General features: G+C 36.4%; 1 protein-coding gene across 4 annotated transcripts in view; it reads right to left on the reverse strand.

Annotated features, from left to right (window-relative positions):
• Nucleotides 1–338: 338 nt before the first annotated feature.
• Nucleotides 339–13151, reverse strand: part of fndc3ba (fibronectin type III domain containing 3Ba) — a 200357-nt gene continuing 187544 nt past the window's right edge. For all 4 annotated transcript variants that reach the window (XM_061969219.1, XM_061969218.1, XM_061969220.1 and 1 more), the window contains 3 exons: nucleotides 10426–10592; nucleotides 8336–8463; nucleotides 339–5443 (listed from right to left, as the gene is read on the reverse strand). In XM_061969219.1, coding sequence (XP_061825203.1) covers nucleotides 5117–5443; nucleotides 8336–8463; nucleotides 10426–10592 — 622 coding nt within the window. In that variant the 3' untranslated portion in view covers nucleotides 339–5116. The remainder of the gene's footprint in view (nucleotides 5444–8335; nucleotides 8464–10425; nucleotides 10593–13151) is intronic.

Genomic DNA, 13151 nt, shown 5'->3' on the forward strand with positions numbered 1-13151 from the left:
AAAAAACCCATTCACATCTGAATCACGATTCCTATTTATTATTAAGATTCCGAATCGATTCGAATATTTCCAGAATTGATGAGTAAAAAGACGTTTTTTTAGGCCATCTATGCACTCACTAGCTGTTAGTATGCGTACTTTTGTAACCTTTTTGGAAAAGTTTTCATTGTCATTTATATATAATAAATTGTGAGAATCGGTTTGAATAAAAAATCTTGTTGAATCAGAAATCAATCTAATCGTCATCCCAAAAATCAGACTCTAATAAAATGGTGGGTCTGTTATACGATACACATTCTCCTGAATGTTGTCAAAACAATACACACAAACACCCATAATCAATGTCAGAAAAAAATTAAACATTTATTGGGCATAAATATATTATATATACGCTACAGATACAGTTACGTCTTACATACATAGGGTAGTATTTGCAAAAACAAATCTATACATTAAAATTGATATGGCAGTTTCTTTTATATAATGCATATGAAATTGTCTAACATTTACAATACAAGAAGAAATGTATGACTTTTTATTTTTTCAAACTCTTTCTCAAATTTGTAGACCATGACAACCTTGGAATGTTCACTTCTTAAAATCGTGAGGTAAAAATATAGTTTTCGCTTAAAAAAATAGTTAAATACCTGTGTGTGTGTGTGTGTGTGTGTGTGTGTGTTTGCGTCACATTGCGGCCCGTTTCTCAGTTGGAAAAAATCTCTACTCGCTGTAAAAAAGGTACAAAGCCAAACAAAAAGTAAAGAGGAATACAACTCAGGTGAGAAGGCACAAATATGAGTGTGTTGCTTCACAGGCCTATTCAATGTCTCAAATGTGCAGGACTTAAAGGTTGGATGGGGTTGAGTCAACAATAATTGAAAAAACATAAAAGGGACTAACAAATAAAGGGGAGACTTCATTACCTGTGCGTCACTACGCAACACCTGTGCAAAGTTGGCTACCCCACCTTGTCAAAATCTCCCCAAACTAGTCCCGATCTTTTGTGTTGCAAAATGTTTTTGTGTATTATAGTTTTAGTTTTTATGTTAATGTGTAACTAACATATTTTTCATAACCAGCCCCCAAACTTTGTCAAAATGTCCCCAAACTAGTCCCAATTGTTTGTGCTATAAACCTTGTTTAATTATTATAGTTGTATGTTATTTACACAAAGTTAATATTCAGAACCAGCCCCCACCTTGTCAAAATAAACCCAGACTTGTCCCAATTATTCATGCTGCAAATTGTTGTGTGTGTAAAGTTGTTTTTGATAACATTATGATACATACCAGAGCCCCACCCTCTCAAAATCTCCCTAAACCAGTCCCAATTGTTTGTGCTGCAAAATGTTTTTGTCTGCTATGTTAATGTTTGATGGTTTTTATGTTAACATTCTATGATTCGTCACCAGACCCCCAACCTTGTCAAAAGCTCCCCAAACTTGTCCCAATCGTTTGTGCTGCACAATGTTTTTGTCTATCATAGTTTTTATGTTATTAACATGTTATGTATTTTATGATGTTAACAACTTTTTATCATTCATAACTACCCCCCCCCCCCCAACCAAGTCAAAATCTCCCCAAATGTGTCCCATTTGTTTATGCTGCATTTTTTTGTCCATAATAGTTTGAATGATGTTATATTGTGCTGGATATGAATCTAAATTTGCTGTCAAAATTGGATCAGGAAATGATCATTCACGCGCTTTTAGTCCAGACTTTCTGTGCGTTGCATGGTGGGGCCCCTCAGTACATCACTGTCTTGTTATGCCCCTACTCTTCAGTTGCATGGTGGGGCCCCTCAGTACATCACTAACTTGTTATGCCTCTACTCTTCAGTTGCATGGTGGGGCCCCTCAGTACATCACTGACTTGTTATGCCCCTACTCTTCAGTTGCATGGTGGGGCCCCTCAGTACATCACTGACTTGTTATGCCCCTACTCTTCAGTTGCATGGTGGGGCCCCTCAGTACATCACTGACTTGTTATGCCCTACTCTTCAGTTGCATGGTGGGGCCCCTCAGTACATCACTGACTTGTTATGCCCTACTCTTCAGTTGCATGGTGGGGCCCCTCAGTACATCACTGACTTGTTATGCCCTACTCTTCAGGGTCTTCTAAAGATCCCAAAAACTGGTTTTAAAAGCCGTGGAGACCCGGCATTCTAGGCTATATCTCCCAGACTCTGGAACAACTTGCACCAGTCCCTCCGTGATCTTGACTGTGTTGAAACTTTTTAAAGAAACATTAGAAAACTTCTCTTTTTAGTAAAGCTTTTAGGTAATGCACCTTTTAACTTTCATTTTTAATCCACTTAGTATCCTTTTTATGATGTTGCTCCTGTTGTTTTTCATTGAATTGTTGTTTTACTTCACCTATGTTTTTGTACAGCTCTTGGTGATTGTCTGTGAAAAGCACTTTATAAATCAAATTGACTTGCTTACAACAAAAGAAAAACTATCAAAGTGAGACCAAAAAAATGCAGCACAGTTGGTAAGATTTAGGACAAGGTGGAGACAACTTCACACAGGTCTACAATACAGGTGGCGGGACGGATCGCACATGCGCAGTCCCTCGCCGCCGTGAACGCTACTTCCGCCCTACCCTTTATGGCGATGCGATCAAAATGTGGCGGGACGGATCGCACATGCGCAGTCCCTCGCCGCCGTGGACGCTACTTCCGCCCTATCCTTTATGGCGCTGCGATCAAAAATAACATGTAACAGACTGGCAGTAAGTAGTGTTTATGGAAAAACTCACTTTACCTCATTTGTTGGTTTGCTTGCCAGCACAACTTGATCAAATATAGCAATGACCGCTAACTCGCTGGCTAACACCTTTACCCCCCGCTAGCTAATGCTCGACAATATAAAAGTGCTTCGACTCGGTTAGTAATAATGTATTTACCTATAGCGCTATAGATATCTCTGCAAATCGCCTCTTAGCAAAACAAACACTGAATACAAAAAAACCGCACAATAACTTGTCGATTAAACCCAACGTCCGCCATGTTGATTGTTTTCAGCCGGTTTTTTTCTCTCTACAGTGTGACGTCACTTCCGGTACGTGACTATTACTCCTCCTCCTCTCCAGGAGGCAACACGTCTGGAAAATGGCACATTTTGCTTTCCCATGCCCAAAAAAATAAAACAATATGAAAAGAAGCATAATCACAGATCAAGTTAATATTTTTTTTGTCATTTTCAGGGAGTAATAGTAACAATAATAATAAACATAATACTAATAATGCTGTTGTGTTACAGAAGAATATCACAGAACTTGGTCAAAACATTGAGTGAAGCCTGCCTGCCTGCACTTTGGCTAAAATAAAACATCTGAAGCTTCATTAAAACACAACAAAAAAAAAAGAAGAAAAATGCCAAAGTTACAGGGACATTTCTTGCTACATGTCTTTTCTAGATGTTACTACTTGGCTGAGTGTGGCCCAAATAAAGAGATGAAAATAAAACAAAACAGTACATATGTATTTGGTTACATGTTTATAAACTGCAGAATCCCAAACAACTGTAAGAGAAATACTTATAAAGGATTGCCGAGATAAGGAATGCTGGCCTTAAATCATTCACGTAAAAAAAACAAAACCATGCTACAAGGAGAAAAAAATTAGTACATAACTACACTTGTCTCTTTTAAACAATAAATAAATGAAGATTGCACTGTAATTGGCATGTAAAGCACTGTATGCAAATATATAGTATAAATAAAAATAAAACAAACCCTACCAAGAAGCTAATTTTCCCATCGACTTTGGCAAAAAGAAAAAAGAAAAAGAAGTGAGCTACTTGCAAAAAGGCACGGCGGATGCGACGCGAAAGCGGAAGACGAGGAGGGTGGTCCGTCTCCTACGCCCCCCCCCCCTCTCTTCTTCTAAGGCCTTTTCCCTGAGGTACGTTACAGGCCTCAAAGACACTACAACGGTGGTACCTCGCTTTTCGTACGGCCAAACACGTGGAAAGATAGTCCTCTTGTGCCTTTTTTTTTTAACTGCAAAATAATCCACCGTGGAGGGGCCAAAGAAAGTTGTGAGTACAAACACTTTGATAAGGTGAGACACTATCTTAGCCATCAATGGAAGGTGATGTCAAATGAATGTCATTTATGTGTATTTCTATGATTATTCTCTATATTTTCGGGAGTTTGGAACAAATTGATTGGATTTACATGGTTTCTTATATAATTCGGTTGTGGTCAGAACGGATTATTCAAGGAAAAACGAGGTACCACTGTATTTCATACGGGTCAGGGCGACCTCTTTGGATGAGTATGGCGGGTATGGTGGGTCGGGGTAGGGGGTACCTTGGCATTGACGTGCTTTTTTTTGTGGAGGGGGGGCAGAATGTTTGGTTAGCGAATATTCTCCCCTGATGACTTACCCATAGAGCACCTTTTAAAAGAGGGAATGGATTGATTAAGAAGTGTGGCGAGGTGGGAGTCGTTAAAAATATGGATTTATAAGGAAGGGTCCAGTTTAATGCCCCGACTGTTAGTGTCTGCAAAAAAAAAAGGGGGAGTCTGGAACATGTTGTACGCTTTGTACCGTCCACCGCATTTGTTAAAAATATTGTGTATATATATATATTTATTTCATATAGATCTATTTATATTAGATTACTGCTTGTTCATACTCAGAATGATACAAAAAAAAGTAAAGAGACAAAAACGTCACAGGATAGCAGCATCTTAGATCACACTTGGATTGCATTACTTTGGCGACCGAGCGAGTGTAGTGTGTGTGTGTGTGTGTGCGTGTGTGTGTGTGCGTGTGTGTGTGTGTGTGTGTGTGCGTGCGTGTGTGTGTGTGTGGACAAATCCAGTAAGCACAGCTAAAGCTTTGAGTGAGCCTACATGAGAATATGTCTGAGTGGACTGCAGCAAACAAAAAAGGAAATGAAAAAGAAAGGAAATGGAATATTTGTTTTTTCAAAATAAAAGACTGCTGAATGTTTTAAGTCTTGATTACCAGCGTGAGGAAGCCGACTAGACAAACAGCGTCTCAAGTGTTTTGATTTAAAAAAAAGAAGAAAAAAAAGAAAAGGTTTCAGATGGATTTGGTTTCTCTTTCTATCCTGTAAGCAAAATAAAAGAAAAAGCTTCCCTCACTTCATGAAGAAGTACTGCAGCAAGCAGGCCATGAGGATGGACAGGGCGGCAAAGACGCACACGATCAGCGCCGCAAAGCGCTCGTCGCTCGACATCAGGCCCGGGGCTTTGCCGGCGCCGTCGGCGGCGCACGGCTCGCCCGCCGCCGCCGCACCCCCCGCCGCCTCCTGGCGCCGCAGCGTAAACAAGGAGGAGGGGCTGAGCGGGCCGCACAGTTCCTGGCACGTGTCCTGGCAGAGGCGGCAGGCGCCCACGCGGAAGCGGTAGTCCGTGTTCACCTGGAGGCCCGTGACCTGGAACACGCCCTCCTCGCCCTTAAACACCTGGCGGGACACACCCACACGTCACTTGCAAGCAATAGCAGTCTTCTTGCTACAAAAAATGAGGATCAATAACAATCAATAATGCATCTAAACAAGAACTAATTCAAATCCAGTTTACCCAAAACAGCTGCCAGACTAGCTCTCCATTGCTCATTTAGGACCGCCATTGAGATCAATTGTCATGGATGAAAGACTAGCTTGTACTTTCATTCTATTTGAAATGATTATGTTCAATTGTCATGGATGAAAGACTAGCTTGTAGTTTGATTCTATTTAAAAAGAATAATGTATACATACCATAAACCTGCTTATCTGTATTCTCAGTTGTTGCTAGCTAGTGACAGTCACAACCATAGACATCTTATAAGTAGACGCAGCATGGAGCGCTACTGCCTACTGGCACTGACCAGACGCGGGGCCGCCATCTTGGAGTGGTGATCAGTGCAATTCATTTGGCAGGAGCAATGAACTGTCAGCGCATTTCATTCATTTTACCTCACTGAATACCACTGATTTTCACACGCTTTTTTGTCATACGTGTAGCTATGATAAAGGACACGTGTTTTATTATTCATAGTTTGCTTAACAGTAATAGAATATTCTTATATGCTACAAGTGACCAGATCAAAACTGGGAATATAATCCCAGAGAAGGGGGAAAAAAACGGTCAGCTATTTTTAAATTGAAGAAAGAATATGATGAGGTTATATATACATGCTACATAAACAATGTATGAATACATTAGATATCTATACATCTTATAGACTGTATCTCTGTTGCTGCAGCAGCAGAGAGTTTATTCTGTCTTGACACTTTGTATTGATATTTTATATTACATTCTTCCCTTAAATGATCATGTTTACACTGATTGTTTTATATGTATTTTTGATGTATGTCGCTTTGGATAAAAGCATCTGCCAAATATTTAAACATAAACATATATAAACACCTGAAAGTCTTTATATCAGCTAAAACCACCAATCTGTTTCACTGGATTCAGAATAAAAGCAAATTATGTTTTACCCAACAATGTTAGTATTTGAATATTGTTACTTGAAGACTTATTCCTGGTTACAATTAAACTATTAAGAAAGTATTGTCTTATATTTTGCCTAAAATGAGAATGCATCATAATCAGTGGCGGCTGGTGAATTTTGTTTTAGGTGGGGCTGAAAGTTTGTAAAGCAAACCCCTGTAGGGGCGTCATCCTCCCCCAGAAGATTTGTTTGGGATTTTTACATAAAAATATTGAAGATCTTTGCTCCTTCTCAACTCTGTGGTAATATTCTTTTCACAAAATACAACCAATAGTACGCTAATGTTAAATCTTACTTGTGAAAAGTAATCCCCCGATTCCTATTTTCAACAGTCCACTCATTTGAGCAGGAAAACGCTGAACACCATCTTTGTTTTCTACCTGTCAACTGTCAGTTTAGCATCTTTGTTTTCTACCTGTCAATTGTCAGTTTAGCATCTTTGTTTTCTACCTGTCAACTGTCAGTTTAGCATCTTTGTTTTCTACCTGTGAATTGTCAGTTTAGCATCTTTGTTTTCTACCTGTCAACTGTCAGTTTAGCATCTTTGTTTTCTACCTGTCAACTGTCAGTTTAGCATCTTTGTTTTCTACCTGTCAACTGTCAGTTTAGCATCTTTGTTTTCTATCTGTAAACTGTCAGTTTAATCATCTTTGTTTTCTACCTGTCAACTGTCAGTTCAGCATCTTTGTTTTCTACCTGTCGACTGTCAGTTTAGCATCTTTGTTTTCTTCCTGTCAACTGTCAGTTTAGCATTTTTGTTTTCTACCTGTCAACTGTCAGTTCAGCATCTTTGTTTTCTACCTGTCGACTGTCAGTTTAGCATCTTTGTTTTCTATCTGTAAACAGTCAGTTCAGCATCTTTGTTTTCTACCTGTCAACTGTCAGTTCAGCATCTTTGTTTTCTACCTGTCGACTGTCAGTTTAGCATCTTTGTTTTCTTCCTGTCAACTGTCAGTTTAGCATTTTTGTTTTCTACCTGTCAACTGTCAGTTTAGCATCTTTGTTTTCTACCTGTCAACTGTCAGTTTAGCATTTTTGTTTTCTACCTGTCAACTGTCAGTTTAGGCTGCTCGCCAGCTCCTCATCACCACTTCAAGATGGCGGCCCAATGTCTGGCGTCACAGCAGCCAAAGCTGAGATGTCTATGGTCACAACTATGGTACCAGGCTGGCCCTAAGAAGTGCTCTCACCCATCTTAAAGCCAAAAGTGCTGTTTAGAAAAAGACTGTAATGTACAGTATAGGAGACTGTAATGTACAGTATAGGAGACTGTAATGTACAGTATCGGGCAATCACTTCCTGGAATCCACTTCCACTATATCTGCTATCAATCACCAGCAGAGTGGCTTTTAAGAATAGACTAAGAGGAGAAGTATTGCGGAAAGAGATTATTCTAGATTGTACCTAATGTCATGACTGGTTTTATTGATTATTGACTATTTTATTGATTATGGGACAAGCAGTAGAAAATGGATGGATGGTACTTTTTCGTCACTTATTGTTAGTCTTTGGTACACTAATGTGTAATATTATAGGCCATTGGTTCTTTGTTTTATCTTTGCAAAAATATCTATTTTTATATTGCTCTTTTTATCTTTGGTATGAACATTATTACGTAAACTCCAAGTTATTGTTTTTTGTTGTTGCTATTTTTGTATTACAACATTTTATTATTGATCACGTTGTACCGCATTGTAATCTTTTGTTTTGCGCTTGTGTGATGTTTTTTTGCCTGCACCCCAGGAAGAATAGTCTCCACTGACTAATGGGGATCCTTAATGAACTCAACTCAACTAAATAATAACAGTAATGATAATAAAAATAACCCCAACAATTAATGTGTGTGTGTGTTTACCTGTTTGTATTCTGAGTCTCGCCCCACCAACACTTGGAGAACGTAGCTGACAGGGTCGCCTCTCATTGGTTGGATGGTTTCCCATGTGATCTCACACAAGTTACCCTCCAGCTGCTGCACTCTGGGAGCTGTCAGGCAACCACATTCAAATTAGGGCCAATCAAATATTACATCACCTTTTGTAGATTTTGCAAAATACTATGGTAAATTGCAATCATTTCACCTCAAAATAGTGTATGTTACTGTGAATGGAAAAACAGTATTGCTGTTTTTATGGTAAAAAAAAAGGCAGCTCAATCGTCAGAATTTTACTGTAAAAATTTAAATTTGTTTTTTTACTGTAAATAAAAAAAACTGCAATTTTACAGTAAAATTTTGGCACCTGAGTTGCCAGTTTATGTTTTTTTTTTTTTTACCGCAAATCAACAACTGTAGATTTTTGGGTGTATTACTGTAAATGCCAAAACGGCACCACAGTTTGTTGCAGTTTTTTTTCATTCAGAGAAAAATGCTGTAAAAAGCCCAGTAAATGTCACAATTTGACCATGAAATCTATTGCTACTTTTACATCGCACAATTTGATGCTTTGAAATCATCATGATTAGTATTTATTTATATTTAAAAAAATGGTTTGAATGTTTGATAATATATTTTTGCGTTATTAGACAATATTTAAGTTAACACAATTTGCGATTACATGTATTTTTTTTCTCCCAAAATAGAAAGAATACATTTAGTAAGAAAAAGTTACAGTACTTTATTGATACAAATGAAGTGGCGGTCCACATCTGGCCCCCGGGCCTTGAGTTTGACAGCGGTGAATATCATGTTAACCATACTCACTGTACCATGTAGCTTTAAAATAATACATGAATCATAAATCATTGTATTACCCTATTTTCCAGACCATAAGGCGCACTGCCGATGAATGCTCTATTTTTGATCTTTTTTCATACAAAAGGCGCATCGGATTATAAGGCGCATTAAAGGAGTCATATTTTATTTTTATTTTTTCTAAATGTAAAAGACTTCCTTGTGGTCTACATAACATGTCATGGTGGTTCTTTGCTCAAAATGTTGCATAGATGATGTTTTACACATCATCTTCAAGTCGCTTTCTGACAGTCTCTTCAGGATACACCGTTTTGTGGGCGTGTCTTATTTATGTGCCTCCACTTGGACAGCGTCTTCTTGTTGTAGCGGTGTAGCGTGCAAGGACGGGAGTGGAAGAAGTGTCAAAAGATGGCGCTAACTGTTTTAATGACATTCACACGGAGCAGCATCTCCTCATCCGTGGCTCACTAGTGCAACAACAACGCCCGAAATGTGTTCCGTGAAAAAGCGTCCGACCGGAACACTGTAATAACTAAAGTTCCTTGGGTGAATAATGTAAAGTCACTACACCGGTATGTTTTAGTGCTTTCATGGTGAGTTTACTGACAGATATAAGTAAGAACTTTACACTACTTTATATTAGAAATGGCAACAGTGGAGGATGAATGTCACATAACAAGAAGATAGAGAAAAATAATTTTTCAGGATTTATGCAGATCCCAAATACAGATCAGCAGGTACCAGAAGGTAAGAAAAGTTGCTTTTGCATAATATTGCAAAACAAAAGGCCAGATAATGTCTTACCTTATACACACAGCATAATAATACTCCTATGTTGAAGCACAGTACAATCCATCAAGCGGTGTGGCTTCATAGCTTACCAAAGTCCTACTAAAACATTTTGATTTGAGTACCATGTGTAATGTTCTATATTGTCAATGGAACATATCAAATGTTGGTGTTGTTTACTTGAGTCATATCGCCATCATATTGCAGTCTACACGTATCTCTTATGTGTGACTGCCATCTACTGGTCACACTTATCATTGCACCATGTACCAAATAAAATTGCTTCGAGGTCGGTAAGCACAACCAGACCTATTTCTTACATTAGGCGCACCGGGTTATAAGGTGCACTGTGGAGTTTTGAGGAAAAAAAAGGATTTTAAGTAGGGGCCTTATAGTCGGGAAAATAGGGTAACAGAGATGATGCGTGGTTGTAGGCGACCACGGCGTATTCCAGTTGAGTTGAGTACCTTTGAGGGCGGGAGGCACAGACTTGGTGGTGCAGAAGGTGTGGTCCTCAGAGAAAGGTCCCTCGCCAGCATCGCTGACTGCTTGTATTCTGAAAGTGTAGCTGCTGGACTCCGTCAGCCTCTGCACCTTGTAGGTGTGACTCGGCCCGCGGTAGATGTTTACGAACCTGCCGGGCCAAAAAGAGGGCCAATGAGTCAGGGAAGGACACGGTGATGGACGACCAGCACGGGAAGAGGAAAGGACGACCAAGGAAAGATGAATGAAGTCATAACTCCTGATGAGCTCTTCATGCGACCATAATGCTGACTCTTGCACTTTTTTTATTTCTTCCTTTATTACACCACTTCTACAACCTTCTTACGTATATGACAATTCTTTTTTTAGTACTAAATGATCACATTAGAATTGACATCCTCAACACAATGACCTAAATGACACCTTTTTTCAGTGATGTTTGGATCACCATACGTCTTTTCCATTTTGGGGATTCTTAAAATGCGATGGAGGGTAAAATAAGAAACAAATAAATCAATAACGCTCTAAATGATTGCTTAAAAGTGTCATTGGTTATAGTTGGAATTAAATACAATATTAAATGTGTCATTCATTGATTATGTTTGGTATTAAATACATAGTTAAATGTGTCATTAATTGATTATAATTTAATTTAAATACACAAATAAATGTTCCATTAAGTGATTATGATTGGAATTAAATGCATAATAAAATGTATCATTTAATTATTATAATTGGAGTTAAATACATCATGAAATGTCTCGATTGACTATAATTGGAACTAAATACACAATTAAATGTGTAATTAATTGATTATAATTGGAATTAAATACATTATTAAATGATTATAATTGGAATTAAATACATAATTAAATGTCTCAATTGATTATAATTGGAATGAAATACATAATTAAATGTGTCATTAAATTATAATTGGAATTAAATACATCCTGAAATGCCTCAATTGACTATAATTGGAATTAAATACATAATTAAATGTGCAATTAATTGATTATAATTGGAATGAAATACATAATTAAATGTGTCATTAAATTATAATTGGAATTAAATACATCCTGAAATGCCTCAATTGACTATAATTGGAATTAAATACATAATTAAATGTGCAATTAATTGATTATAATTGGAATTAAATACATCATTAAATGTGTAATTAATTGATTATAATTGGAATTAAATACATCATTAAATGTCTCAATTGATTATAATTGGAATTAAATAGACAATTGAATGTGTTAATTGATTATAATTGGAATTAGATACCTAAAATGAAAATAAATACATAAATACACAAATACATGAAAATAAGTACATAATTAAATGTCTCCATTAAATATAATTGGAATTAAGTACATAATTAAATGTCTCAATTGATTTTAATTGGAATTAAATACACAATTAAATGTGTTAGTTGATTATATTGGAATTAAATACATAATTAAATGTCTAAATTGATTATAATTGGAATTAAATACATAATTAAATGTCTCAATTGATTATAATTGGAATTAAATACACAATTAAATGTGTTAGTTGATTATAATTGGAATTAAATACATAATTAAATGTCTCAATTGATTACAATTGGAATTAAATACATAATTCAATGTCTTAATCGATTATATTTGGATTTAAATACACAATTAAATGTGTTAATTGGTTATCATTTGAATTAAATACATAATAAAATGTGTCATTAAATGATTATATTTGGAATTAAATACATTATGAAATGTCTCAATTGACTACAATTAGAATTAAATACATAATTAAACATGTCATTAATTGATTATAATTGGAATTAAATACATAATTAAATGTCTCCATTGATTATAATTGGAATTAAATACACAATTAAATGTGTTTATAATTGGAATTAAATACACAATTAAATGTGTTAGTTGATTATATTGGAATTAAATACATAATTAAATACATAATTAAATGTCTAAATTGATTATAATTGGAATTAAATACATAATTAAATGTCTCAATTGTCTCAATAGTTGATTATAATTACTCAGTGGCCTAGTGGTTAGAGTGTCCGCCCTGAGATCGGTAGGTTGTGAGTTCAAACCCCGGCCGAGTCATACCAAAGACTATAAAAATGGGACCCATTACCTCCCTGCTTGGCACTCAGCATCAAGGGTTGGAATTGGGGGTTAAATCACCAAAATGATTCCCGGGCGCGGCCACCGCTGCTGCCCACTGCTCCCCTCACCTCCCAGGGGGTGATCAAGGGTGATGGGTCAAATGCAGAGAATAATCTCGCCACACCTAGTGTGTGTGTGACAATCATTGGTACTTTAACTTTAACTTTATAATTGGAATTAAATACATAATTAAATGTCTCAATTGATTACAATTGGAATTAAATACATAATTAAATGTCTCAATCGATTATATTTGGATTTAAATACACAATTAAATGTGTTAATTGATTATAATTGGAATTAAATACATAATAAAATGTGTCATTAAATGATTATATTTGGAATTAAATACATTATGTAATGTCTCAATTGACTACAATTAGAATTAAATAATAATTAAACGTGTAATTAATTGATTATAATTGCAATTAAATACATCATTAAATGTCTCCATTGATTATAATTTGAATTAAATACACAATTAAATGGGTTTATAATTGGAATTAAATACATAATAAAATGAGTCAATAAATGAT

Source organism: Nerophis lumbriciformis, linkage group LG08 (genome assembly GCF_033978685.3).
Source record: "Nerophis lumbriciformis linkage group LG08, RoL_Nlum_v2.1, whole genome shotgun sequence".
In the NCBI taxonomy this organism is placed as follows: Eukaryota; Metazoa; Chordata; class Actinopteri; order Syngnathiformes; family Syngnathidae; genus Nerophis; species Nerophis lumbriciformis.